Source organism: Pseudophryne corroboree, chromosome 8 (assembly GCF_028390025.1).
Source record: "Pseudophryne corroboree isolate aPseCor3 chromosome 8, aPseCor3.hap2, whole genome shotgun sequence".
Classification (NCBI taxonomy): domain Eukaryota; kingdom Metazoa; phylum Chordata; class Amphibia; order Anura; family Myobatrachidae; genus Pseudophryne; species Pseudophryne corroboree.
The window spans coordinates 23958043-23985876 of NC_086451.1; the positions used below are offsets into that span (position 1 = coordinate 23958043).

The 27834-nt window shown below is 47.1% G+C and overlaps 1 protein-coding gene and 1 long non-coding RNA gene across 2 annotated transcripts in view; both read right to left on the reverse strand.

The window, feature by feature from the left end:
• LOC134948219 (uncharacterized) overlaps positions 1 to 15155 on the reverse strand; it is a 40329-nt gene extending 25174 nt beyond the window's left edge. The window contains exon 1 of the mRNA XM_063936071.1: positions 14745 to 15155. Coding sequence (XP_063792141.1) covers positions 14745 to 15014 — 270 coding nt within the window. The 5' untranslated portion in view covers positions 15015 to 15155. The remainder of the gene's footprint in view (positions 1 to 14744) is intronic.
• The window catches only part of LOC134948221 (uncharacterized), a 67995-nt gene that overhangs the window by 37165 nt on the left and 2996 nt on the right, over positions 1 to 27834 (reverse strand). The window lies entirely within an intron of this gene.

The window sequence follows — 27834 nt, forward strand, 5'->3', positions numbered from 1 at the left end:
CCATACTTGAAAGAAGGAAGGCTTGCGTGCTGAAAAAGGGTGTGGTCCCGTGGGGAAGGGGCGTGGCCTCACAATAGTACCCCTAATTCAAATTATGGCGCACACTAGTGCGGTGCGGTGCCTGCTGGACACCGGTGTCAGTAATAGTGGCTGCTGTGTGAGTCTCTGGCCCAGGCACTGCCCAGAGGGGCACTCCAGTTGCTGCCACTGTGATTCTACCCCCTGGCCGTGGTTGGCATAACTGAGCAGTGCCCCCTCCTCAGCCGGCGCCCCTATAAAATCTTTTAATTTTAAGGGTAAGGGTGTGCCAGCCACTCAATACCAGAGGGGTCACATATAGCAAACCGCATTCTCCAAGGTAACAGATACTGTGCCAGTCCACTGCTGTTAGGGTTGGCCATTAACATTGATGGATAGCAACCATCGATGGTCTGATGCTGATGATGAGTAGTTTCACTATCGGTGGGAGGTCACCGATGCTCACCGTGATCAGCGATGGTAAGTGCTGTCCCTGCTATGCACATGTGCGGGCGAAGTCTGCACATGCACATACCCAAACCATCTACGGTTTCTTACTGATGGTGACAAACCATCAACCAATGGTATCCAGGAATTGGGACCCCCCACTGGGGGAAGAGAGACCTTCAGGATCACCATCAAGGCCATATCCTAGAGATTCATTCCTCAAAAAAGTCACCTACCACAGTCCAAATTATTAGTTATTGTTGCCTAGGACAACCACCAAGAACCTTACCCTTCGCTACTACAACAGACATTATTTAAACCCCAAAAAGCAGGGCCATCTCGTTTCCTCTTTAATATGTTGGTTAAATACAGTATAACAATGTCAACCAGCTCTACTATATACACCATAAGTGCGTTTTTCAGGGTCTTCCGTACTCCAGGCTACCATCCAGTCAATAAATATCTGTGGTACCTGGTATGAGAAGGACGAAACCCAGAGGATGTATAAATGCACCGCAACAGCAATCAGCTTATCTCCTGACACTAGGCCTTGGACTCTCCTAGACCGGCACTACATAACAGCAAATGCTTTCCCCCTGCTGTAAGGTGCAATGAGGCTAGATCCCCTCCAAGAAAATTCCTCAAAACCGCCTTGGAACATCTGATCAGCTCAAGTCCTGGTGCTCCAGGCTGCGGCCTAATCAGCCGATTAGTTGATCAGGCACTTCCCAGTGCCCCAGGTTCATTATACCCGGCTTAGAGCCCTGACTCACCCCCAAGGATGGACCATTCCAATTGTGGGGGGTGTTTGTGATTTCACTGTGGAAGGTTGTGCCGACAGGTTAGACTGGGACACTCCTGTATTCGTTTCCTTTGGCCCAAGTCCCAGGCTTTGGATTAGATTCCTGGCTTCTTCCAGTCTTTTAGTTCAGAGTGTTTTGTCTTTGCGCCAGCCTAGTATGGGCAATGACACATATAAGGAGCGCTGAGTGCATTATTCTTAACTGTTAACCTTACATAGAATTAAAAATACCAAAACGTTTTATTAGAACCCAAATGTGAATTAAATACAAAATGAATGGCCATAGAAATTCTCATATAATACAAAGATACTCCTAAATGAGCCCAACTACAATGCACAGGCTATAGTCGTGCCGCTGGCCGCTAAAGCTGACTTTGGAGAGTGTGTGTGTTTTAGGACCCCCTGGTGCTGATGCGGGCCCCCTGACTGACACCGGCACAGTGTTCACTCACACAGTGGGCCTCATTCAGATATGGACGCAATAGCTATCACTTCCTTGGAAGCAGCAGTGATAGCGCTGTATGGTGACGCAGCAGGAGGCGTCTAGTACAAGCAGGCACCTCCCGCTGCAGTAGTGATCGGATCTGCGTCCTAGGCCCTAGCATTGGATCACTGACCCACCATCAGGAGGCTTGCGGCAACCATGGTGACGAGCAAGCCGCCCATTGCGGAAGCCATAAAATCTATGTGCAACCACAGAGATCCTAGGCTTCCCCTCCACCACAAACGGCGGCAACACGCCTCCATTTTGGGAAATGCCCGAAATGGCAGCAGACTGTCAATCACTAACAGTCTGGTGCCGTGCTACTTCCTACATCGTAGGACCCGTTCGCGCATGTGTGCAGAACGGACCATGCGCAGAGGACCGAACATCGGTATTGTGCACATGATGTTGCAGATCCTTTGGGATCCGAGTGAACCTCAGTCTTCAATAGAACTGCAGAATGATGTGGATGGCGCTTCGCTGGATGCTCACCAATTGTTTCAATACCAACTAACTGATGGTAATCGTCGTCGTCGTCCCCCATGGTCATCCCTCCAACCTGCCCTCAAACACTGAGTCCCAGGTGGCTTCTGGTCAGTCGTCTGCTACCTCTCCTACGACAAATGACTCCGCCTCACCTTTAGATGTTACTTTACAGCAGCTGTTGGTAGCCATTACTTCGTGCAAGACAAAGTTGGCTGATAATTTTGAGCATGAACAGTCTCATGTATCTTTAATGATTTGGGAGCGTGTGGAGGAGGTGGAAACCCCTGTCTCTACCTTGGAGCAATCGTACCCCCCCATTGCAAAGCCAAGTTGCCTCCTCAACCACACAAATGGCTACTCAGCAGAATAAGATCATCTCCAATATGGAGGGCAGACTCCGTTGGAACAATGTTCGTTTCGTGGGGCTCTCTGAAAAGGAGGAGGGATCTTCTCTGGATGCTCTTTGGAAAAAATGGCTTATTGCTTCATATGGCTGAGATTCCTTTTCTACCCACTTTGCGGTGGAACGGGCGCATCGTGTTCCACCTAGGCCCTTGCCACCTGGTGCCCCACCATGCACTTTCATCGCTAAATTTCTCCCCATCAAGCGACGCCTTTGTGAATTCAAGTTGGCTTATGCTATGCCATTCCCCTCCACGTTACGGGTGGTGGCTACCCCGCGGGAGGCTGCTTATCATAGATCACCCGGGACGAGGCAGTTGGCACCAGAGTGACGATGTTTAGTTCTGATCTGATTGGTCCTATTTCCTATATGAGCTGAAGGGCTTTTACGTAGCAAATTACCCGCTGTTTACTGTGTCAATTGTTATTTTGTTTTCTGCTCATATGATACTTAATGTTTGTGATCTTGTGCTCTAATGTTTACCTTGGGTCTTATGACTGGTTAGTTATAGGAATGCGGGGGGTACTGAGGGTTTTTTACCTCATAGTCTGGGCTCTGTTGCTTTTCTTGCTCCTCTATGCTGGAGCGATCACCTGGTTTTGGTGAGTTTTGTTATACATTGCTCCTGTTTCTGTATCGGGATCCAAGTATGCACTGGTTAGGCAAGACTTGCCTGGCTGCCTCTGCTAGGCTATTCGGGTAATTATCTTGCTGTACATTTATGACTAAGATTTTGACTTGGAGTGTGACAGGTATTAACGATAAGGTCGAGCACTCCCTGGTTCTTAAACGGGAGACATTCAATTTGCTGGCTGTCGGGATCCCGGCTGTCAGGATACCACCTCCGGAATCCCGAAACCCGGTGAAATACCATTGGTCAGAATCACGATTGCTGGTTGAAATCCCTGAAGGTCGCCACCGGGCCTGATGCCTATAAGACCAAATCAGTATACTTACCTTCCCCCAAAGGTCCCCTAACCTTCCCTTTCCACAGCCTAAACCCAACTTCTCCTAATGCCCCGCAGCCTAACCCTAACCATCCCCGGTAGTGCCTAACCATAACATAACCTCTGGTTTCCAGGAATCTGATACCCCGTGTTTCCCTTACTGAAGACTAGGAGCATCTCTGACCATACTCCGATGTTTCTTCAATTAGATATGACAACCGATCGAGGACAGTCTTTACGGAAGCTCATCCCTCCTGGCTGTTGCAGATGGCGGCGGGGTCTGACTTGGAGGCGGCATGGCTGGGTTACTTTACTGATTATCTGGGTTCAGCTTCTAGCGGTGTTATCTGGGCTGCATTTAAACCTTTCATGAGGGGGAAGGGGGCGCTTTTCAAAAGGGTGACGGAGTTTAAGATTTACAGGGGAAAAGATTTGGAGCTTGAGACCCAGTGTCGGGCCCTTGAGCTGGCCTATGTAGATGATAAGTTAGATTCCTCTAGGAAAGCCTGGTTTAACGGCCTGAGGGAGTAATTTGTTCAAGGCCGAGAGAGCCGCCGCTTATTGTTTACTTCCCATTCCCAGTATTTTCAAGCCAACAGAACAGGTAGCCATTTTGCTTTTTTGGTCAGAACGGCCGGCTAACACTATTGCTATGATGAAGACAGTTGATGGTGCACTGGTGGCTTTGGGGCAGATATATTATTAACCTGGAGAAGGCCTAAGGAAGTGATAAACCAGTGATATGTGCAAGGTGATAAAGGCACCAGCCAATCAGATCCTAACTGTTAATTTACATAATGGAGCTGATTGGCTGGTGCCTTTATCACCTTGCACATATCACTGGTTTATCACTTCCTTATGCCTTCTCCAGGTTAATACATCTGCCCCTTTATTCTTTGTCACTGAGTTATTTGATCTTTTTAATGCTCTGTTCGAGGAGAATGTCTTTCTGAAGCTGGGCAAGGATCCCATTTTCCCCGAGTCTTAGGGGGGGAGATGTACTAAGCGGTGAACAGTGGAGAAGTGAGCCCGTGGAGAAGTTGCCCATGGCAACCAATCAGCTGCTCTGTATAATTTTATAGTATGCAAATGATAAATGTTACTTCAATGCTGATTGGTTGCCACGGGCAACTTCTCCAACTGGCTCACTTCTCCACTCTTTTCACTGCTTAGTACATCTCCCCCTGTATCACTAATACCCACAGAGGCTAAAATCCTGGCCAAGCTTCTTTCGATAAGACTAAATCAGGTAATCACTGCTATAGATCATCCAGATCAGACTGGATTCATGCCGGGGAAATCTGTTTCAGAGAACCTTCAGTGTTTATTTACCCATTTGCAAGTTCACCCTGGAGACGACTCTTCGTCAGTTGTAGTTTCACTTTATGCTGCTACAGCATTTGACTGGTTCCGGTATGAATGGTCGACCATGTTATGGTCGACAGTCATTAGGTCGACCACTATTGGTCGATATTGACATGGTCGACATGGACACATGGTCGACACATGAAAATGGTCGACACATGAAAGGTCGACATATGAAAAGGTCGACATGAGTTTTTTTACTTTTTTTGGTGTCGTTTTTTTGCGTAAAGTGACTGGGAACCCCAATTAGTGCACCGCGTCCCCTCGCATGGCTCGCTTCGCTCGCCATGCTTCGGGCATGGTGCCTTCGCTCCGCTACCGCTTCGCTCGGCACACTTTACCATTCCAATCGTAGTCCATGTGGATCGTAAAGTATGGAAAAGTTCCCCAAAAGAAAAAAAAGTAAAAAAACTCATGTCGACCTTTTCATGTGTCGACCTTCCATGCGTCGACCATTTTCATGTGTCGACCATGTGTCCATGTCAATGACGACCAATAGTGGTCGACCTAATGACTGTCGACCATAACATGGTCGACCATGTGAACGGATACCATCTGACTCTGTAGAGTGGCAGTATCTTTGGGTGGTTATGGGGGCATTGTGATTGGTCCACGTTTTATTAAATGGGTCTGGTTGTTGTATATGGGTGGTCATTCCGAGTTGATCGCTAGCTGCATTCGTTCGCTGTGCAGCGATGGGGCTAAAAAAACGGCACTTCTGCGCATGCGCACGCGCGATGTACTATTACAACAAACGATGTAGTTTCACACAGGGTCTAGCGATGCTTTTCAGTCGCACTGGCTGCCGCAGAGTGATTGACATGAAGGGGGCGTTTCTGGGTGGCAACTGACCGTTTTCAGGGAGTGTTCGAAAAAACGCAGGCGTGCCAGGAAAAACGCAGGCGTGGCTGGGCTAACGCAGGGCGTGTTTGTGACATCAAATCCGGAACTGAATGGTCTGAAATGATCGCAAGCGCTGAGTAGGTTGTGAGCTACTCTAAAACTGCACAAAATTATTTAGTAGCCGCTCTGCGTTACAATCGTTCGCACTTCTGCTAATCTAAAATACACTCCCAGTGGGCGGCGGCATAGCGTTTGCACGGCTGCTAAAAACTGCTAGCGAGTGATCAACTCGGAATGACCACCATGGTTCCTAGAGCCCGGGTTACAGTCAAAGGCTTATGTATCACCCTCTTTCCCCTTATCCCGCGGAACGAGACAGGGATGCCTTTTATCCCAGCATTATTTGCCCTGGTAATAGAACCACTGGCAGGTTTATTACACTTCCTTCCCGATATACTGGGACTTCAGGCTGGCAGGAGAATAGATACTGCTGCTTTATATGTAGATTACCTTTAATTATTTCTAGCTGATTATGCTGTTTCCATGCCAGTAGTTCTTCAGGTTATCACAAAGTTTGGTGCCTATTCCGGTTTGACGATCAACTGGGAGAAATCTCATATTCTTAGGGGGTCCTGTCCCACCTCTCCTGGAGAGGGTGGTTCATTTCAAATATTTGGGGATCTGGGTTACCAATTCTCTGAGGGATTATGTTCCTTTAAATGTACAGCCAGGGCAGCCATCTGGGGGGGACTGTGGGGACTGGTGTCCTGGGCCCTTACAGAAAGGGGGGCCCACCCCTGGTTCCTACTGCCAATACCTGTAGAGCTGCACCATTCTGTGAATCAACAGCAGTCTGACCCGCAGGGAGGACGTCTTAAAACAAGCCTTCCCTGCTGATCAGATCTCTGAACCGTTCCTGTAGATCCGCAACACTCCACCTATATATAATATCACAATGTATGACATAACATAGGGGTGGAGCAGTGCGGCAGAATTTTTTTTTTTTTTGGGGGGGAGTGGCCCTGATTATTTTGTCAGTCTCGGGCTCCACAATTTCTGATGGCAGCCCTGTGTACAGCCATTATAGGAGTATCTCCGGGTGAAGCCTCGTTCACGGATTACATTTCCGCTCACGGTAACCGGTTGGTTCAATTTGGTGAAAATGGTGGTCCTACCCAAATTTCTATATGTATTTCAACATCCTCCCATTTATATACCAATATTAGTATTTAGAAAACAGATTAGTTTGGTCTCCTCTCTGGTCTGGACGAACTGACGCCCCAAAAATTCAGCTGAATACTCTCACTAGAACCAGGGACAGGGTGAGTACACACTATGCAATATCACATACAATCCGGCTGATATCGGCCGGTTCGTTGCGATATTGTATAGTGTGTACGCTTGATACAGGATATGATGTGCGCTCCCGCAGGTCGTATCCTACATCACACATGACATGCTGCCGAATGCTCACTTGCCGATGTCGGGGCCCCATCGCAGATGATGTTGCGTCGAGCGAACATCATTCTGATATGTATACAGCATACTTGCCTACCTCCAGGAGGAGGCAGCATTGTAGGCGCATGGAGGCGTGGCCGGCAGCATGATGGGCCGTCCGAGGGCATGGTCAGAGCCATTGTGGGCTGTCCGGAGGGCGTGACAACTGGGAAGTGGGCAGTCCGGGGCGTGGCATCATGATCACGTCATCATAGCTCCGCCCCCCGCTATACAGTGCCGAGAAAATAGGCACTGTATAGTGGGGGGCGGAGCTACGATGACGTGATTCAGCACGAATCACGTCATTGGATCCCCTCGGCTGCCCACTTGTTCTCCCGATTTTCGGGACCCTCCCAGCCATTCCGGTATGGTACACAGCCATATTGGGGGGGTGACTCTACCTCATTTTAGACTTTACTATCTGGCAGCCCAGCTGGCGCATTTATGTTTGTGTCTGCAAAGTGATCCAGTGAATGGCTTGGAGGTGCGGCTGCAGCTCAGTTCAAAATTCAAATAGGGGAGCCGCACCAACTGTCAGTTTGAAATGGCAGTTGGTGGCAGTGGGTGTGGCTCCCCTATTTAAATTTTGAACTGACCTGCAGCCCCAATTCTGGTACTGCCACTGATGGCTTGGTGATAACACCCCTGTGCAGGTATTACAGGCAGGTAAGTGCTCTTGCATAAGCCTTCCGTTGTTTTTCCAAGCTCTAAGAATTTGGGAATTACCTGCTAAATTGGTAGGTTTTGAGGTGTCAGATCCAGATACTCCGCTGTGGAACTCTAAATTGTTAAATGAATTGTCCTCCTTACAGACTGATACTGTGTGGGGTTCTCAGGGTGTGGTTTCTATTGTCCAACTGTACGACAACAATGTTTTTAAAGCTTTCTCCCAACTACGTACTGAGGGGGTCATTCCGAGTTGATCGCTCGCTAGCTAGTTTTAGCAGCCATGCCAACGCTATGCCGCCACCCACTGGGAGTGTATTTTAGCTTAGCAGAAGTGCGAACTAGAGATGAGCGCCGGAAATTTTTTGGGTTTTGTGTTTTGGTTTTGGGTTCGGTTCCGCGGCCGTGTTTTGGGTTCGACCGCGTTTTGGCAAAACCTCACCGAATTTTTTTTGTCGGATTCGGGTGTGTTTTGGATTCGGGTGTTTTTTTCAAAAAACCCTAAAAAACAGCTTAAATCATAGAATTTGGGGGTCATTTTGATCCCAAGGTATTATTAACCTCAAAAACCATAATTTCCACTCATTTTCAGTCTATTCTGAATACCTCACACCTCACAATATTATTTTTAGTCCTAAAATTTGCACCGAGGTCGCTGTGTGAGTAAGATAAGCGACCCTAGTGGCCGACACAAACACCGGGCCCATCTAGGAGTGGCACTGCAGTGTCACGCAGGATGTCCCTTCCAAAAAACCCTCCCCAAACAGCACATGACGCAAAGAAAAAAAGAGGCGCAATGAGGTAGCTGACTGTGTGAGCAAGATAAGCGACCCTAGTGGCCGACACAAACACCGGGCCCATCTAGGAGTGGCACTGCAGTGTCACGCAGGATGTCCCTTCCAAAAAACCCTCCCCAAACAGCACATGACGCAAAGAAAAAAAGAGGCGCAATGAGGTAGCTGACTGTGTGAGTAAGATAAGCGACCCTAGTGGCCGACACAAACACCGGGCCCATCTAGGAGTGGCACTGCAGTGTCACGCAGGATGTCCCTTCCAAAAAACCCTCCCCAAACAGCACATGACACAAAGAAAAAAAGAGGCGCAATGAGGTAGCTGACTGTGTGAGCAAGATAAGCGACCCTAGTGGCCGACACAAACACCGGGCCCATCTAGGAGTGGCACTGCAGTGTCACGCAGGATGGCCCTTCCAAAAAACCCTCCCCAAACAGCACATGACGCAAAGAAAAATAAAAGAAAAAAGAGGTGCAAGATGGAATTGTCCTTGGGCCCTCCCACCCACCCTTATGTTGTATAAACAGGACATGCACACTTTAACCAACCCATCATTTCAGTGACAGGGTCTGCCACACGACTGTGACTGATATGACGGGTTGGTTTGGACCCCCCCCCCAAAAAGAAGCAATTAATCTCTCCTTGCACAAACTGGCTCTACAAAGGCAAGATGTCCACCTCATCATCATCCTCCGATATATCACCGTGTACATCCCCCTCCTCACAGATTATCAATTCGTCCCCACTGGAATCCACCATCTCAGCTCCCTGTGTACTTTGTGGAGGCAATTGCTGCTGGTCAATGTCTCCGCGGAGGAATTGATTATAATTAATTTTAATGAACATCATCTTCTCCACATTTTCTGGATGTAACCTCGTACGCCGATTGCTGACAAGGTGAGCGGCGGCACTAAACACTCTTTCGGAGTACACACTTGTGGGAGGGCAACTTAGGTAGAATAAAGCCAGTTTGTGCAAGGGCCTCCAAATTGCCTCTTTTTCCTGCCAGTATAAGTACGGACTGTGTGACGTGCCTACTTGGATGCGGTCACTCATATAATCCTCCACCATTCTTTCAATGTTGAGAGAATCATATGCAGTGACAGTAGACGACATGTCCGTAATCGTTGTCAGGTCCTTCAGTCCGGACCAGATGTCAGCATCAGCAGTCGCTCCAGACTGCCCTGCATCACCGCCAGCGGGTGGGCTCGGAATTCTGAGCCTTTTCCTCGCACCCCCAGTTGCGGGAGAATGTGAAGGAGGAGATGTTGACAGGTCGCGTTCCGCTTGACTTGACAATTTTCTCACCAGCAGGTCTTTCAACCCCAGCAGACTTGTGTCTGCCGGAAAGAGAGATCCAAGGTAGGCTTTAAATCTAGGATCGAGCACGGTGGCCAAAATGTAGTGCTCTGATTTCAACAGATTGACCACCCGTGAATCCTTGTTAAGCGAATTAAGGGCTCCATCCACAAGTCCCACATGCCTAGCGGAATCGCTCCGTGTTAGCTCCTCCTTCAATGTCTCCAGCTTCTTCTGCAAAAGCCTGATGAGGGGAATGACCTGACTCAGGCTGGCAGTGTCTGAACTGACTTCACGTGTGGCAAGTTCAAAGGGCATCAGAACCTTGCACAACGTTGAAATCATTCTCCACTGCACTTGAGACAGGTGCATTCCACCTCCTATATCGTGCTCAATTGTATAGGCTTGAATGGCCTTTTGCTGCTCCTCCAACCTCTGAAGCATATAGAGGGTTGAATTCCACCTCGTTACCACTTCTTGCTTCAGATGATGGCAGGGCAGGTTCAGTAGTTTTTGGTGGTGCTCCAGCCTTCTGTACGTGGTGCCTGTACGCCGAAAGTGTCCCGCAATTCTTCTGGCCACCGACAGCATCTCTTGCACGCCCCTGTCGTTTTTTTAAAAATTCTGCACCACCAAATTCAAGGTATGTGCAAAACATGGGACGTGCTGGAATTTGCCCATATTTAATGCACACACAATATTGCTGGCGTTGTCCGATGCCACAAATCCACAGGAGAGTCCAATTGGGGTAAGCCATTCTGCGATGATCTTCCTCAGTTGCCGTAAGAGGTTTTTAGCTGTGTGCGTATTCTGGAAAGCGGTGATACAAAGCGTAGCCTGCCTAGGAAAGAGTTGGCGTTTGCGAGATGCTGCTACTGGTGCCGCCGCTGCTGTTCTTGCGGCGGGAGTCCATACATCTACCCAGTGGGCTGTCACAGTCATATAGTCCTGACCCTGCCCTGCTCCACTTGTCCACATGTCCGTGGTTAAGTGGACATTGGGTACAACTGCATTTTTTAGGACACTGGTGAGTCTTTTTCTGACGTCCGTGTACATTCTCGGTATCGCCTGCCTACAGAAGTGGAACCTAGATGGTATTTGGTAACGGGGGCACACTGCCTCAATAAATTGTCTAGTTCCCTGTGAACTAACGGCGGATACCGGACGCACGTCTAACACCAACATAGTTGTCAAGGCCTCAGTTATCCGCTTTGCAGCAGGATGACTGCTGTGATATTTCATCTTCCTCGCAAAGGACTGTTGGACAGTCAATTGCTTACTGGAAGTAGTACAAGTGGGCTTACGACTTCCCCTCTGGGATGACCATCGACTCCCAGCAGCAACAACAGCAGCGCCAGCAGCAGTAGGCGTTACACGCAAGGATGCATCGGAGGAATCCCAGGCAGGAGAGGACTCGTCAGAATTGCCAGTGACATGGCCTGCAGGACTATTGGCATTCCTGGGGAAGGAGGAAATTGACACTGAGGGAGTTGGTGGGGTGGTTTGCGTGAGCTTGGTTACAAGAGGAAGGGATTTACTGGTCAGTGGACTGCTTCCGCTGTCGCCCAAAGTTTTTGAACTTGTCACTGACTTATTATGAATGCGCTGCAGGTGACGTATAAGGGAGGATGTTCTGAGGTGGTTAACGTCCTTACCCCTACTTATTACAGCTTGACAAAGGGAACACACGGCTTGACAAATGTTGTCCGCATTTCTGGTGAAATACCTCCACACCGAAGAGCTGATTTTTTTGGTATTTTCACCAGGCATGTCAACGGCCATATTCCTCCCACGGACAACAGGTGTCTCCCCGGGTGCCTGACTTAAACAAACCACCTCACCATCAGAATCCTCCTGGTCAATTTCCTCCCCAGCGCCAGCAACACCCATATCCTCCTCATCCTGGTGTACTTCAACACTGACATCTTCAATCTGACTATCAGGAACTGGACTGCGGGTGCTCCTTCCAGCACTTGCAGGGGGCGTGCAAATGGTGGAAGGCGCATGCTCTTCACGTCCAGTGTTGGGAAGGTCAGGCATCGCAACCGACACAATTGGACTCTCCTTGTGGATTTGGGATTTCGAAGAACGCACAGTTCTTTGCGGTGCTTTTGCCAGCTTGAGTCTTTTCAGTTTTCTAGCGAGAGGCTGAGTGCTTCCATCCTCATGTGAAGCTGAACCACTAGCCATGAACATAGGCCAGGGCCTCAGCCGTTCCTTGCCACTCCGTGTGGTAAATGGCATATTGGCAAGTTTACGCTTCTCCTCCGACAATTTTATTTTAGGTTTTGGAGTCCTTTTTTTACTGATATTTGGTGTTTTGGATTTGACATGCTCTGTACTATGACATTGGGCATCGGCCTTGGCAGACGACGTTGCTGGCATTTCATCGTCTCGGCCATGACTAGTGGCAGCAGCTTCAGCACGAGGTGGAAGTGGATCTTGATCTTTCCCTAATTTTGGAACCTCAACATTTTTGTTCTCCATATTTTAATAGGCACAACTAAAAGGCACCTCAGGTAAACAATGGAGATGGATGGATACTAGTATACAATTATGGATGGACTGCCGAGTGCCGACACAGAGGTAGCTACAGCCGTGGACTACCGTACTGTACTGTGTCTGCTGCTAATATAGACTGGATGATAATGAGATGTAGTATGTATAAAGAAGAAAGAAAAAAAAACCACGGGTAGGTGGTATACAATTATGGATGGACTGCCGAGTGCCGACACAGAGGTAGCTACAGCCGTGGACTACCGTACTGTACTGTGTCTGCTGCTAATATAGACTGGATGATAATGAGATGTAGTATGTATAAAGAAGAAAGAAAAAAAAACCACGGGTAGGTGGTATACAATTATGGACGGACTGCCGAGTGCCGACACAGAGGTAGCTACAGCCGTGAACTACCGTACTGTACTGTGTCTGCTGCTAATATAGACTGGTTGATAAAGAGATGTAGTAGTATGTATGTATAAAGAAGAAAGAAAGAAAAAACCACGGGTAGGTGGTATACAATTATGGACGGACTGCCGAGTGCCGACACAGAGGTAGCTACAGCCGTGAACTACCGTACTGTGTCTGCTGCTAATATAGACTGGTTGATAAAGAGATGTAGTAGTATGTATGTATAAAGAAGAAAGAAAAAAAAACCTCGGGTAGGTGGTATACAATTATGGACGGACTGCCGAGTGCCGACACAGAGGTAGCTACAGCCGTGAACTACCGTACTGTGTCTGCTGCGACTGGATGATAAATAATGATATAAAAAATATATATATATCACTACTGCAGCCGGACAGGTATATATATTATATAATGACGGACCTGCTGGACACTGTCTGTCAGCAGAATGAGTTTTTTATAGAATAAAAAAAAAAACACCACACAAGTGAAGTCACACGACGAGTGTTTAACTTTTTCAGGCAATCACACAATATAGTATACTACTAACTATACTGGTGGTCAGTGTGGTCAGGTCACTGGTCAGTCACACTGGCAGTGGCACTCCTGCAGCAAAAGTGTGCACTGTTTAATTTTAATATAATATGTACTCCTGGCTCCTGCTATAACCTATAACTGGCACTGCAGTGCTCCCCAGTCTCCCCCACAATTATAAGCTGTGTGAGCTGAGCACAGTCAGATATATATACATAGATGATGCAGCACACTGGGCTGAGCAGTGCACACAGATATGGTATGTGACTGAGTCACTGTGTGTATCGTTTTTTTCAGGCAGAGAACGGATATATTAAATAAAACTGCACTGTCTGGTGGTCACTGTGGTCAGTCACTAGTAAACTCTGCACTCTCTACACTTCTACAGTACTCCTAAGCTCCAGTAAATCAGGTCAATCTCTCTCTCTCTCTCTCTCTTCTAATCTAAATGGAGAGGACGCCAGCCACGTCCTCTCCCTATCAATCTCAATGCACGTGTGAAAATGGCGGCGACGCGCGGCTCCTTATATAGAATCCGAGTCTCGCGAGAATCCGACAGCGTCATGATGACGTTCGGGCGCGCTCGGGTTAACCGAGCAAGGCGGGAAGATCCGAGTCGCTCGGACCCGTGAAAAAAAACATGAAGTTCGTGCGGGTTCGGATTCAGAGAAACCGAACCCGCTCATCTCTAGTGCGATCGGTTGTATCGCAGAGCGGCTACAAAAACATTTTGTGTCGTTTCAGAGTAGCTCAAAACCTACTCAGCGCTTGCGATCACTTCAGGCTATTCAGTTCCGGATTTGACGTCACAAATCCGCCCAAGCGTTCGCCCAGCCACGCCTGCGTTTTTCTGGCACGCCTGCATTTTTCCGCACACTCCCTGAAAACGGTCAGTTGCCACCCAGAAACGCCCACTTCCTGTCAATCACTCTGCGGCCAGCAGTGCGACTGAAATGCATCGCTAGACCCTGTGCAAAACGACATCGTTCGTTGTGCCCGTACATCGCGCATGCGCATTGCACCGCATACGCATGTGCAGAACCGCCGATTTTTAGCCTGATCGCTGCGCTGCGAACAAATTCAGCTAGCGATCGACTCGGAATGACACCTTGCGTTCCATTTACGGGCCTCCTATGTCTACAGATGTCTACAGCTGCGCCATGCATTGTCTGCCCAGTTTTTTAACACTCCCCCCGCGGGTTAGTACATTTAGGTTAGTACAGTTAAAAGGTAGACATTTGTTTGTTTACTCACCAGGAAGAACATTTCTTTAAGTTCCTCCTCATAGGCATTATATTCCACCAGTGCTGCATGGCGTCCCCCGTGGCGCTCCTCAGCCAGCTTTACTTTTACTACACGCTTAATGCTGTCATAGCGTTTTAAAAAATATATATTTTTAAGGTTCCGCTGCGAGGAACTCACTACATTTACTGCATCCTGGACCTTCTCCCACAAAGCATCCTTTGTGGACACAGGGGTGTTGTGCGCCTGGGCAGCCAGCAGATCTGGGTGCACCTGCAACATCGCATGTACCAGGGCGCAGTTCTCCTCAAATGAGAAGCGCACATTATGCCCTGTCCTTTTCTTGCCAGGTGCAGCTGGCTCCTCACTCTCCTCCTCCTGCGCCACCTACTCCTCACTCTCCTCCTGCGCCTCCACCTCCTCACTCTCCTCCTGCGCCTCCTCCTCACTCTCCTCCTGCGCCTCCTCCTCCTCACTCTCCTCCTGCGCCGCCTCCTCCTCACTCTCCTCCTGCGCCTCTTCCTCACTCTCCTCCTGCGCCTCTTCCTCACTCTCCTCCTATGCCTCTTCCTCCTCACTCTCCTCCTGCGCCTCCTCCTCACTCTCCTCCTGCGCCTCCTCCTCACTCTCCTCCTATGCCTCTACCTCCTCACTCTCCTCCTGCGCCTCCTCCTCCTCACTCTCCTCCTGCGCCTCCTCCTCCTCACTCTCCTCCTATGCCTCCTCCTCACTCTCCTCCTGCGCCTCCTCCTCACTCTCCTCCTGCGCCTCCTCCTCCTCACTCTCCTCCTGCGCCTCCTCCTCCTCACTCTCCTCCTCCTGCGCCACCTACTCCTCACTCTCCTCCTGCGCCTCCACCTCCTCACTCTCCTCCTGCGCCTCCTCCTCACTCTCCTCCTGCGCCTCCTCCTCCTCACTCTCCTCCTGCGCCGCCTCCTCCTCACTCTCCTCCTGCGCCACCTCCTCACTCTCCTCCTGCGCCTCTTCCTCACTCTCCTCCTATGCCTCTTCCTCCTCACTCTCCTCCTGCGCCTCCTCCTCACTCTCCTCCTGCGCCTCCTCCTCACTCTCCTCCTATGCCTCTTCCTCCTCACTCTCCTCCTGCGCCTCCTCCTCCTCACTCTCCTCCTGCGCCTCCTCCTCCTCACTCTCCTCCTATGCCTCCTCCTCACTCTCCTCCTGCGCCTCCTCCTCACTCTCCTCCTGCGCCTCCTCCTCCTCACTCTCCTCCTGCGCCTCCTCCTCCTCACTCTCCTCCTGCGCCTCTTCCTCCTCACTCTCCTCCTGCGCCTCCTCCTCACTCTCCTCCTGCGCCTCCTCCTCACTGTCCTCCTATGCCTCTTCCTCCTCACTCTCCTCCTGCGCCTCCTCCTCCTCACTCTCCTCCTGCGCCTCTTCCTCCTCACTCTCCTCCTGCGCCTCTTCCTCCTCACTCTCCTCCTGCGCCTCCTCCTCACTCTCCTCCTATGCCTCTTCCTCCTCACTCTCCTCCTGCGCCTCCTCCTCACTCTCCTCCTATGCCTCTTCCTCCTTACTCTCCTCCTGCGCCTCCTCCTCACTCTCCTCCTATGCCTCTTCCTCCTTACTCTCCTCCTGCGCCTCCTCCTCACTCTCCTCCTATGCCTCTTCCTCCACACTCTCCTCCTGCGCCTCCTCCTCACTCTCCTCCTATGCCTCTTCCTCCTCACTCTCCTCCTGCGCCTCCTCCTCCTCCTCACTCTCCTCCTCCACAACCATCAGCTCCTCCTCCATCCTCTGCTGTCTTAACCTGAATGCCATAATGCTGGTAACTCACAAAAATATCTCACTTTCTCTCACTGAACCAAAACCTCCTCTTCTTCCCGGTCTCCCGCACAAACTTATCAAAGGACAAAATGGAGGATCAGGTTGTGTGATGCTTAAACCAGGGGACTTTTGGATGCCAATGGATGATTTACTTTTAAAACTGTGCAACTCTCACAATGTAACTCGCATTCCGGTTGGTCTAAAAACTCACATGCTCCCTGGTGTGAAATCTCACGAGAAGTTGCATACGAGTAACATTTGTGCCTGAAAACGTGCACCCTATGAATGTGGGAGAAACTCGTACATTCAATTTTGAACTCGCATTAAAACTCAGATCCTATTACATTTGGCTCACAAGCTGCCCCGTAAGTCTTGGTTAGTATATGGAAAGATTTGGCGGGTGTTTTTTTTTTTTTAATCTATCTTATTACATTTTTCAAAGTATATAATAGTTATGCACAATAAACAACAAACCAGATTTATCCAATTACTCGATAGTAGAAGGACTTAAAGAAGAAAGCGAGCCATTGTGAGCAGAAGTATTACTCGCGCACGACAAGAAAGTCAAATAACAACAATAAGGTTTGGAGGGCGTTTTATTCAATTTAACAAAAAGTTTTAAGTTAACACGTCGCTCTACTTTTGAACTGAGCACTTTTACGACGCACGGAAAAAACACAACTTCTACAAACGCTGTGTCAGCAAACTGTGCTAGAGGGATGAAATGTGCAAAACCGTTTTTTGGCTAGTGTTCCCCCACTGCCTTTGAACTCACAAATTCTGGTTTATTAAGTGCAGTCTCGTTATTTAATAGTCACGCCTCGTATATGTGTAACGCCAATCATATTGCAGTTTTCACATTTGTGGTCACTGTCAATACGTTAGATCATTATTTGCAGCCGCCGATTGCATCATTAATTTCTAAATGCAAGGGATGCAGCCTGGCATCCCTTGCGGCAAGTCATGTTGCAGCATGGTACATCGCAGCAAAGATAAAAATGGCTACATCTGTACTGGTCTTCTCTCTCTCCAGGTTCTTCAAAGAAAGCTACATAGGAACAAAGGGGGTCATTCTAACCCGATGGCACGCTGCAGTTTATCGCAGCGGTGCGATCGCTCAGGACTGCACATGCACCGGCGCCACAGTGCACCGGCGCATACCAGATGGCCGAAGGCCGTCGGGCCGCTACGATTGCCTCTGCCTGATTGACAGCGTTTGGCCGCCGTTTCGTGGACGCGGTCCGGCCAATGCAGGCGTGGCCAGACCGAACAGGGGGGCGTGCCGCATCGTATGGGTGACTTCACACGCAGCCGCTGCGGGCTGGGGAGCGATGAATAGCTCCCGGCCAGCACGCTAAAGCTGCGCTGGTCGAGACCTACTCTTGAAGTGCAAAGGCAATGCCACTGTGCGATGCCTTTGCACTTCTGCGGGGGGGCCGGCACTGACATGCGGGGCGGACTAGCCCTGTGCTGGGCGTCCCCCCGTATGTCAGTGTGAGTGATCACAGCTACGATCATCTCGGAATGACCCCGCAAGCTCATTAGGTAAGTATTAGCATTATATTAGTACATTTTTTTTTTACCACATTATCAACTGTAACCTTTGTTCATTAGCAATAATACATAAAATATACCCAGATAAACCCTATTAAATATTGAATACAAATTCTAAGTACCAAAAAGGTTGGGGAAAAATGAGTCATACATGTGAACCTGGGTATTAATTGTCTCTCTGTGTACTGTGGTAACGTTGGTGCACGTTGTGGCCCTTAATAAAATCCTGTATGTATCCTTACATATAAACTTATACCCCTTTCACACGGAAAACCAAATTACTGGGTAAAGCACTTTTACCCGGTAATTTGATGATCGGCTTGGGTCCTTTTTTGTGTGTGAAAGGGTCAAACTGGGTTGAAATTCCGAGGACTTTGATCCTGGTTTTTACCAGGGTCAAAGACCCAGCAATTGTGACCCGACTGACCCTTTCACACAGGAGAAACACCGAGTTGATCTGAAAATGACCTGGTAGAACTGGTTCACCCAGTAATTTGCTTTCCTGTGTGAAAGGACGGTAAGGCTGGGTCCAGGAAAATGACCCAGCACTCAAACGCCGGGTAAAAGCCAGGATATGCAGGTTTTTCTGTGTGAAAGTGGTATTACAGCCTTTGCTTCCGTATTAATTCTATTTGCAATACGTTTATCTTCTCTAGCAGATAAGGCTGTAGCTACAGAAAAGTTTGTTCTCTTCATTCTGCTATAAATGTTTATGTATTATTCAATTGTATTGTTCCAGATGGGCGATTTACGTCAATGCAAAATCATTTGCCTGTAGGCTATTTCACCAAAGGATTTGATTTGTTTCTCCTGCAAATGTTCAGTTACTTCTATTCTCCTTTTTCTGTTGCCAGTCTATAAAAACTAATGGACGGAACTTCAATCTACTGTACATCACTCTAAGAGCAGCTTGTTATAGAATGAGGATCTTCTCATCCTCATAGCACTCGCCGGTGGGTTTATAATAATGTAACAGCCTGGGATGGACTGGGGCTTTAAACAGCCCTGGCATTCTACTCTGCGCAGATGCTGCAGGTGCGTGTGTGCACGTCAAGGAAATATGCTGCGCTATAGAAGAAACTGTTAATAAATAAAGGAGGGAGGGTCATCGCTTCATGGAGACATGTTATGTGTCATAGGGGTCTGGCCTCGCAGCACGCCCCCAACTCTCTATATGCCCGGGTAGCCGAGCAGAGCTGCTTATCCAGGCTTTTAGGCCAGACCGTCCCAGCAGGCCATCGGCCCTTCCGGTAATTGCAGACCCGGACAGCAGCTGCGATACAAGCACCAGTCCCTGTCAGTGAAGGAGACGGAACATGGGGCTATGCAGCGTTGAGAGGCGGACCCGGGGTGGAGCTGGGACACAGGCACCGGCCTCTCCTTGGAGCACTCTAGAAGCTGCGCCTTCCCGAGTCTGCCTCACAGCCACGGCTGTCACTCACCCTGGATGCTCCGCCTGCCACAGTCGCCGGTCCTCAGTCACGCTGTTCTTTTCATGCTCACTATCCCCTGCACAGGCAATCGCAGGGGGGGGGGTTCCGGTTGCCTGGAAACCCCCCTCCTTTTGGCAAGTGACTCAAATTATGACAATAGCAATGGTATATAATATGATTACTAGAGCTGCCGCCATATCATGCAGCAGAGCCGGCCATAGGCAAACTAGGCAATTGCCTAGGGCATTTGATATGCCTAGGGGCATCAGCAGCTTCTGCTGATTAAAATGATATGCGGCATGCCTATATTCTGTGTGTAGCATTTCATATGCAGATACAGCCACAGTCTCACACAGTATATAGGCATGCTGCATATCATTTTAATCAGCAGAAGCTGCTTGTGCATCCTAGCCACATAGCAATGCAAATAAGATGCATTTTCATAAAAAAAATGTGCCCGACGTTAGCACTGAGGCAAGATTTATGAGGACACATCTGTATCCAAGCAGAGGCAGAGGTCACAGTGTTAGTGGCAGTGTGAGTGCTGTGTGCATGTGAGTGGTTTGGTTGTGCAGTAGTGTTCGGAATATGTGTAAGGAGCATTATGTGTGTCATGTAAAAATGCATTAATAATGTGCAACATATGTGTAAGGGGCACTATGTGTGTCATTATGTGTATAAGGGCATTAATAATGTGCGGCATATGTGTAACAGGGTACTACTGTATGTGTGTCATTATGTGCATAAGGGCATTAATAATGTGCGGCATATGTGTAACAGGGTACTACTGTATCTGTGTCATTATGTGTATAAGGGCATTAATAATGTGCAGGATATGTGTAAGGGACATTATGTGTAAAAGGTTGTCATAATGTGTAAGGCGCATTATGTTTATAAGGACATTAATAATGTGTCTCATATGTGTAAGGGGCATTACTGTGTGGCAGTATGTGTATAACAGTGGCGCACCCAGGGGGGGGTTTCCGAGTACCCAGAAACCCCCCTCCACTAAAAAAAAAAAAAAAAAAAAAAAAATTTTTTTTTTTTTTTTTAGCTGCATGAGTATTATTAATGACTGTCTAGCGTCCTCTGCAGCCTGCTGTCTTCCTGGTGGCACTTGCAAGTGCAATAAAAGTTTACTTTATTTTAATTATAGTACATATATATCCATGTGCCTACATATATACACATGTATATACATACATACATACATACATACATACATATAAACACACACACATATGATATATATATATATATATATATATATATACATGTGTATATATATGTGTACTGTATGTGTGTGTATATATATATATATATATGTATGCATGTTTAATATGCTATGTATATGTGTATATGGGTTCACTACGATCTCCCGGCGGCCGGCCTCCCGGCGACCAGCATACCGGCGCCGGGAGGCCGGCCGCCGGCTTACCAACAGTGTGGCGAGCGCAAATGAGCCCCTTGCGGGCTCGCTGCGCTCGCCACGCTACGCGCGCCACACTATTTTATTCTCCCTCCAGGGGGGTCGTGGACCCCCACGAGGGAGAATAAGTGTCGGTATACCGGCGGTCAGGTTCCCGGCGCTGGTATGCTGGTCGCCGGGAGCCCGACCGCCGGCATACTGAAGACCACCCGTGTATATGTATGTGTGTGTGTATGTATATATATATATATATATATATATATATGTGTGTGTAGATATATGTATATATATATATATGTGTAGATATATATGTGTAGATATATATATATATATACACACACACACACACACACACACACACACACACACACTAGTTTTACAGACCCAGCATATACTGGGTCACCTCAGTCCCCACCCCCGTGATTGGCTCCGCCCAGTTCTGGAAACCCCCCCCATGCAAATCCTGCGTTTGCCACTGTATAAGGTGCTCTTCTATGTGGCATTGTGTATAGAAAGGGCACTACTGTGTCGTCTAATGTGAATAAAGAGCAATAGGGTGTGGTGTAATGTGAATAAGGAGCAATTCAGTGTGATGTAATGTGAATTAGGGGCTAGACTGTGAGGAGTAACGTTTATATGGTAAAGTGACACTACTGTGGGATGTAATATGAATTATGGACACTATCGCATGATCAAATGTGAATAAAGTTGCAGTACTGTGCGACGTAATTGGAATTGGGGTTACTATTGTGTGGCCATGCCCCTTGCCAGCAAACACACACCCCTTTTTGGGCTGTGCACCAAATGTGCGAACTGTTCCTATTTAAAATATAGGGGGAACAAACACCTGGGAAAGAGGTGCAAGGTCAGAGGCGGAACCAGCGGTGGTGCTAGGGGGCACCAGCCAAAATCTTGCCTAGGGCATCATATTGGTTAGGGCCGGCTCTGTCATGCAGAGTGGAGCTGCTGCACATGCTCAGTGGTAGCGGCTTCTTCTACCAAGTTTGCTGTGTGTGTGGATCTGACTCCTCAATCAGTGCACTGGACCAGATAGCAGCTACCAGGAAGAAGAGACAGGAGCCTTACCATGAGGTGGAAGAATGTGTGCCTAAAAAGTGCAGTACTGGTTCTATTATGTTTTTTTTATTTATTTATTATAGTATATTTAAACTTTTCCTGACCCATTTAGTTATATTATTTAAATGTTGGCTACAGCCTATACTATAGACCATCTATAGTGTTAAATATTAATACTGTATTACATATAGTATCCAGTGTATAAAAAGACCAATGTTTACATTAATCTCCAAGGTCATTACTAGGTTCTTCTATCTCTCCCCTAGACTCCCGCACTTGCTCCAATGTTCCGCAGAGTGGGAGATTGTGGATTGCATTTGGAAACCCCCCTCTAGAAATCCTGCGTTTGCCACTGCCCTGGGCCGGCCGGCCTATTACGCTGGCAGGGACAGGGAAAACGAGCCACTGCAACGGAAGAAGCAGGAGATAAAGCAACAGAAAAAGACAGCAGGCGGCAGATCTCCGGTGATTAGCGCTGAAGACCTGTCAGCACTCGGATAGGTAAGTGCTGGGGTCTCTGGCGCTGTGTGACAGCTACCTCCTTATTCCTAGGAGCTAGACCCCTGAGGGTCGCTACGTGCAGCGGATTTCCCCAGGACTCTATGTGAGTTGGCCTCCTCTTTCCACATGGCTCAGTCACTGTTCCACCATCTGCTCCATCACTCCCAAGTACGTATGAAACAGATGTTCTCTGTGCACACTGCTGTCATCCATTATTCCCCTGGTTCTCCTCAGCAATTCCTCCGATGGTTTCTCAGCCGGGCTACTACAGTTATCCGAGGTCTCCCTCACCATCTTCCACATCCCTTATATCAATCCACATTTTCCTTGAGTCTTCAAACTACTCAGAGGACTTCCTTTTCTACTTCTCATGATGGTCCTTTACTTGGATCTCTCCCAACTGTTCAGTTTCTGATTTCTCTGTTAAATCGGCTGAATATTAAACAGCACATGAGATACCTTCGATTTGACCTATTTTCTTCCATAAAACATGATCGGACGTGTGATGTTAGTGTATTAGAATGCTTAATATTTGTAGACACTCCCTTATTAATCTGTGTAAGCCTGAATCTTCAGTGATAGTCCCTTGGACCAGGGGGATGCTGGGAAGTGGGTGGTCCAGTGTGGTGTGTCTGGAGTTGGTGATAGAATAAAACAGCACAGCAGTGAACTCACAAGTCTCTGTGTCCTGATGACTGGATTTACAAACATATGAGCAAAACATGGTGTCAGAAGAAGTTTAACTTGGACTGCTAGTGCTCTCAGAGTGTGAAAGAATCCTGCAGAAGTCTGTAAGGCTGTGATACTCAGTGTCTGCAAAGACTGCCGTGCGCTCCTATCTTCAAACAGTGAGTAACCATGGATAAACTAGCTCCTTCAACCGGCATGCTGATGTCTGGTAACTTGTCTGAAAACTGGAAAAGATTTAAGCAAAGGTTTAATATATATCTTGCTGCATGTGGAGCTGATTCAGAGTCTGACAAAACTAAGGCATCCATTTTCCTCCATGTGATAGGAGAGGATGTGCTGGACATTTATAATAGTTTTCAGTTTGCTGAGGGGCAGAATATGGTGCTATCTTCTATAATGCAAAAGTTTGAAGATTACTTTGTGCCAAGAAAAAATGTGACATATGAAAGATATGAAAGTTTTTCACATGTGATCAGAAGTCTGTAGATGGATTTGATCAGTATATTACAGAGCTGCAATCACTCAGTAAAACCTATGAGTTTGGTGATTTAAAGGATTCACTGATTAGAGATCGTATTGTCTGTGGAATACCTGATAATGGACTCAGAGAGAGACTGCTGAGAGAGCAAGACCTAACACTAGACAAGGCAGTGACTATGTGTAGATCTGCAGAAATAACTAGATTTCAAGCCAAAACATTACACAAGGAAGTTGATGCTGCTGTCCATGTAGTGCAGAAAACAGAGCCATGCAAACCTCCATTCTCAAGAATGAATGCTGTAAAAGGAAAAGTCAAACAACCAAAGTGCATGCTGTTAAACAAACAGAGGAATTCTTTGTGGATTGCATTGAACTTTGCAGTGCAGATAAGAAAGAATGGATTGTCCCTTTAACTGTTAACGAGATTGTCATTCCCTTTAAGCTTGATACTGGCACACAGGTGAATTTAATATTGTTTCAAGACTATAAGACTTTTAGAGTAAAACCTAAAATTCATCCAGCCAAAGTGAAAGTTACAGGGTATACTGGGGAGGAAATTCCTGTGAAAGGTACATGCTTAGTGACACTGAAATATAAGGGACAACAGTTTAAAACATCTCTACTGATAGTGGATAAAAATGTGCAACCGATTCTAGGATTAAGTTCCTGTGAGAAACTAAGCTTGCTAAAGAAAGTTTTTATGGTGACATCACAAGTAGAAGATGACTGCAAATCGATGTTTACAGAATACAGAGACTTGTTTGAAGGTCTAGGTTGTTTGCCTGGAGAGCATAAAATAAATATAGACACGCAAGTTTCTTCAGTGATACACCCCTGTAGAAAAGTGCCATTTGCGCTGAGAGAAAAACTGAAACAAGAGTTAAATCGCATGGAAGCCTTGGTGTGATACAGAAAGTTGATGAGCCTACTGAATGGGTAAGCTCCTTAGTAATTGTTGAAAAGAAAAATGGACAACTCAGAATATGTCTAGACCCCAGAGATTTAAACAAAGCTATTAAACGAGAACATTTCAAACTACCAACCAGAGATGAAATCATGTCGCAATTTGCGGAAGCAAAATGGTTCAGTAAATTGGACGCATCTTCAGGATTCTGGCAAATGAAGCTAGATGAGGCCAGCTCAAAGCTTTGTACATTTAACACACCAGAAGGTCGATACAGATTTATTCGACTACCATATGGAATATTGTCTGCTCCAGAAGTATATCACAAAAAGATACACATGATTTTTTAACATATTCCAGGTGTTGAAACAATGATGGATGACATTATTGTCTGGGGATCTACAAAGGAAGAACATGATTCTAGATTGAGACAAATAATGGAACTTGTCAAGAAAGTGAATCTAAAGCTAAACAAGGACAAATGTGAATTTGGCGTGAATACACTTACCTTTATGGGCGACATGGTCTCGGATCAAGGAGTAAAACCAGACCCAAGGTAAATATCAGCCATAGTGAACATGGAACGTCCTAACAACAAAGACGATCAGAAGATTCCTAGGAATGATTACTTACTTAGGAAAGTTCATTTCTCAACTCTCTGAACGAACAGCCTCTCTTAGATGGTTGTTGGACAAAGATAACGAGTGGATGTGGTCACATGAACAAGAAGAAAGTTGGCAAAACTTGAAACAGATCATTACTGAGCAACCAGTGCTAAAATTCTTTGATCCTGCGAAAAGAATAAGAATTTCAGCAGATGCTTCACAATTTGGCCTAGTCTCAGTGCTGTTACAAGAACATGAGGATACATGGCAACCAGTAATCTATGCATCAAGAGCACTGACAAGTGCTGAAACAAGGTATGCTCAGATAGAAAAAGAACTTCTAGCGCTCACATATGCATGTGAGCGATTTCATCAGTTTGTGTATGGTCAAACATTTACAGTGGAAACTGACCACAAGCCATTGGTAACTATCATGACTAAATCATTACATGACTGTCCCATGAGAATTCAACTAATGCTTATCAGACTACAGAAATATGATGTACACTTGCTGTACTGTCCCGGCAAATACATGTACATTGCTGATACACTTTCTCGTGCTGTGGACCAAAGTGAAGGTTCCAAAAGTCTGATGAATGAAGAGATAGAAGCCTATGTTAATTTGATCATAGCTTCTCTACCAGTGTCTCTTGCAAGACAAGAACAGATTAGGAAAGAAACTGAGACAGATGACACAATGAAAGTGTTGAAAGATATCATTCTGAAAGGTTGGCCAGCAGAAAAACATGCGTGCCCGCTGTCTATCCATGATTATTGGATGTACCGCAGTGACCTTACAGTTGTCGATGGTATTATTTACAAAGGCAATAGGTTTGTCATACCTGCACGACTAAGAAAAACTATGCTGTGCAAGATACATGAAGGCCACTTAGGAGAAGAAAAATGTAAGCGGAGAGCGCATGAAGTTATGTATTGGCCAAGAATGAACCAAGACATAGCACAGACTACAGCTACATGTGAATTATGTCTTTCGTATAGACCAAAACAACAAATCGAGCCACTGAGTCCTCACTCAGTGCCAGAGAGACCGTACCAGAAAGTTGGCGCAGATTTGTTTGATTGTAATGGGAAAACGTACATTGTTGTGACTGATTATTACTCTAACTACCCAGAGGTGAAGACACTACATACAATTACTAGTAAAGCCGTAATCAATTGCATGAAGTCAATCTTTGCAAGGCATGGTGTTCCTATGGAAGTGTTCACTGACAATAGTCTTCAGTTTTCCAGTGCTGAATTTAGACAATTTGCTGATGAGTGGGAATTTGTCCATACTACGTCAAGTCCCCACTATCCACGCTCAAATGGGTTGGTGGAAAAGTTCAGTAAAAACTGTAAAGAGTCTCATGAAAAAAGCTCAAGAAGGTAAAGAAGATTTCTACAAGTCTTTTAATCTACCGCAGTACACCTTTACAGAATGGACTTTCTCCTGCACAAATGCTGATGGGAAGGAGGATTAGAGCAAATCTCCCGATACATGATGAACTGCTTAATACACATAACTCAGCGTTGGTCAGACTGAGTAAGGAACGTCAACAGGCGAAACAGAAACTGTTACATGACAGGCGAACAAAAAGCTTATCTGATCTAAAATCGGGTGACCAAGTCCGTCTCAGAGATCACGAGAAAGGTATTTGGGGACAGAAAGGTATTGTGCAAGCACAAGTAGCACCAAGATCTTATACTATACGTACAGAGCATGGAACGGAAGTAAGAAGAAATCGGGTGGATTTAAGATCTCAACCTAACCATAACGAAGACAACATGACTGAAGAATACCCTTCATCTGACATGTATGATGATCCTGATAATGGTGAACAAACCACGATTCTAGAAAGGTCCAACATGGTAGATGAAACACAGACTGTGTATGAAAGACCCAAAAGGGAAATACGCAGACCTGAGAGACTCATTGAAACGTGTTAGATGATGTTCTTAATATGACGTTGTTAATTGTTGCATTGAAGCGTACAGGGCTTATCTTTAAAGAAAAGAGGATGTGATGTTAGTGTATTAGAAAGCTTAATATTTGTAGACACTCCCTTATTAATCTGTGTAAGCCTGAATCTTCCATGATGGTCCCTGGGACCAGGGGGATGCTGGGAAGTGGGTGGTCCAGTGTGCAGTGTGCCTGGAGTTGGTGATGGAATAAAAAGCACAGCAGTGAACTCACATGTCTCTGTGTCCTGATGACTGGATTTACAAACGTATGAACAAAACAGGACGTGTGTACACACTCTTCCAATATCGCATGAACAGCTCAAAATTGCAAAAACGGTCTGACGATTGTATAGGGGTATACCCAGCTTACAGCTGCTCATACACCAAATGTTCCTCCAACCAAGCAACTGACCAACTTGTCTGTCCAACGAATCCCGGGTGCACACTGGCACGATGCGTACCCTGCAGACTTTGTGGGCGACGGAACCCTGCATCGTCAAGTATAGACGAGCGACGGAGTGACGCGGGATGCCATGCTGTATTCGGCAGCACTGCATCCTGAGTGATGTCTTCTGATAGACAGGGCCGACTAGAAGACATCACTAATGACAGCAGCGGTGGGCCTGATCGGGCATACACACTAGACCATATGGGCGATAAATTGTTCCGTTCCGTGTTGGAA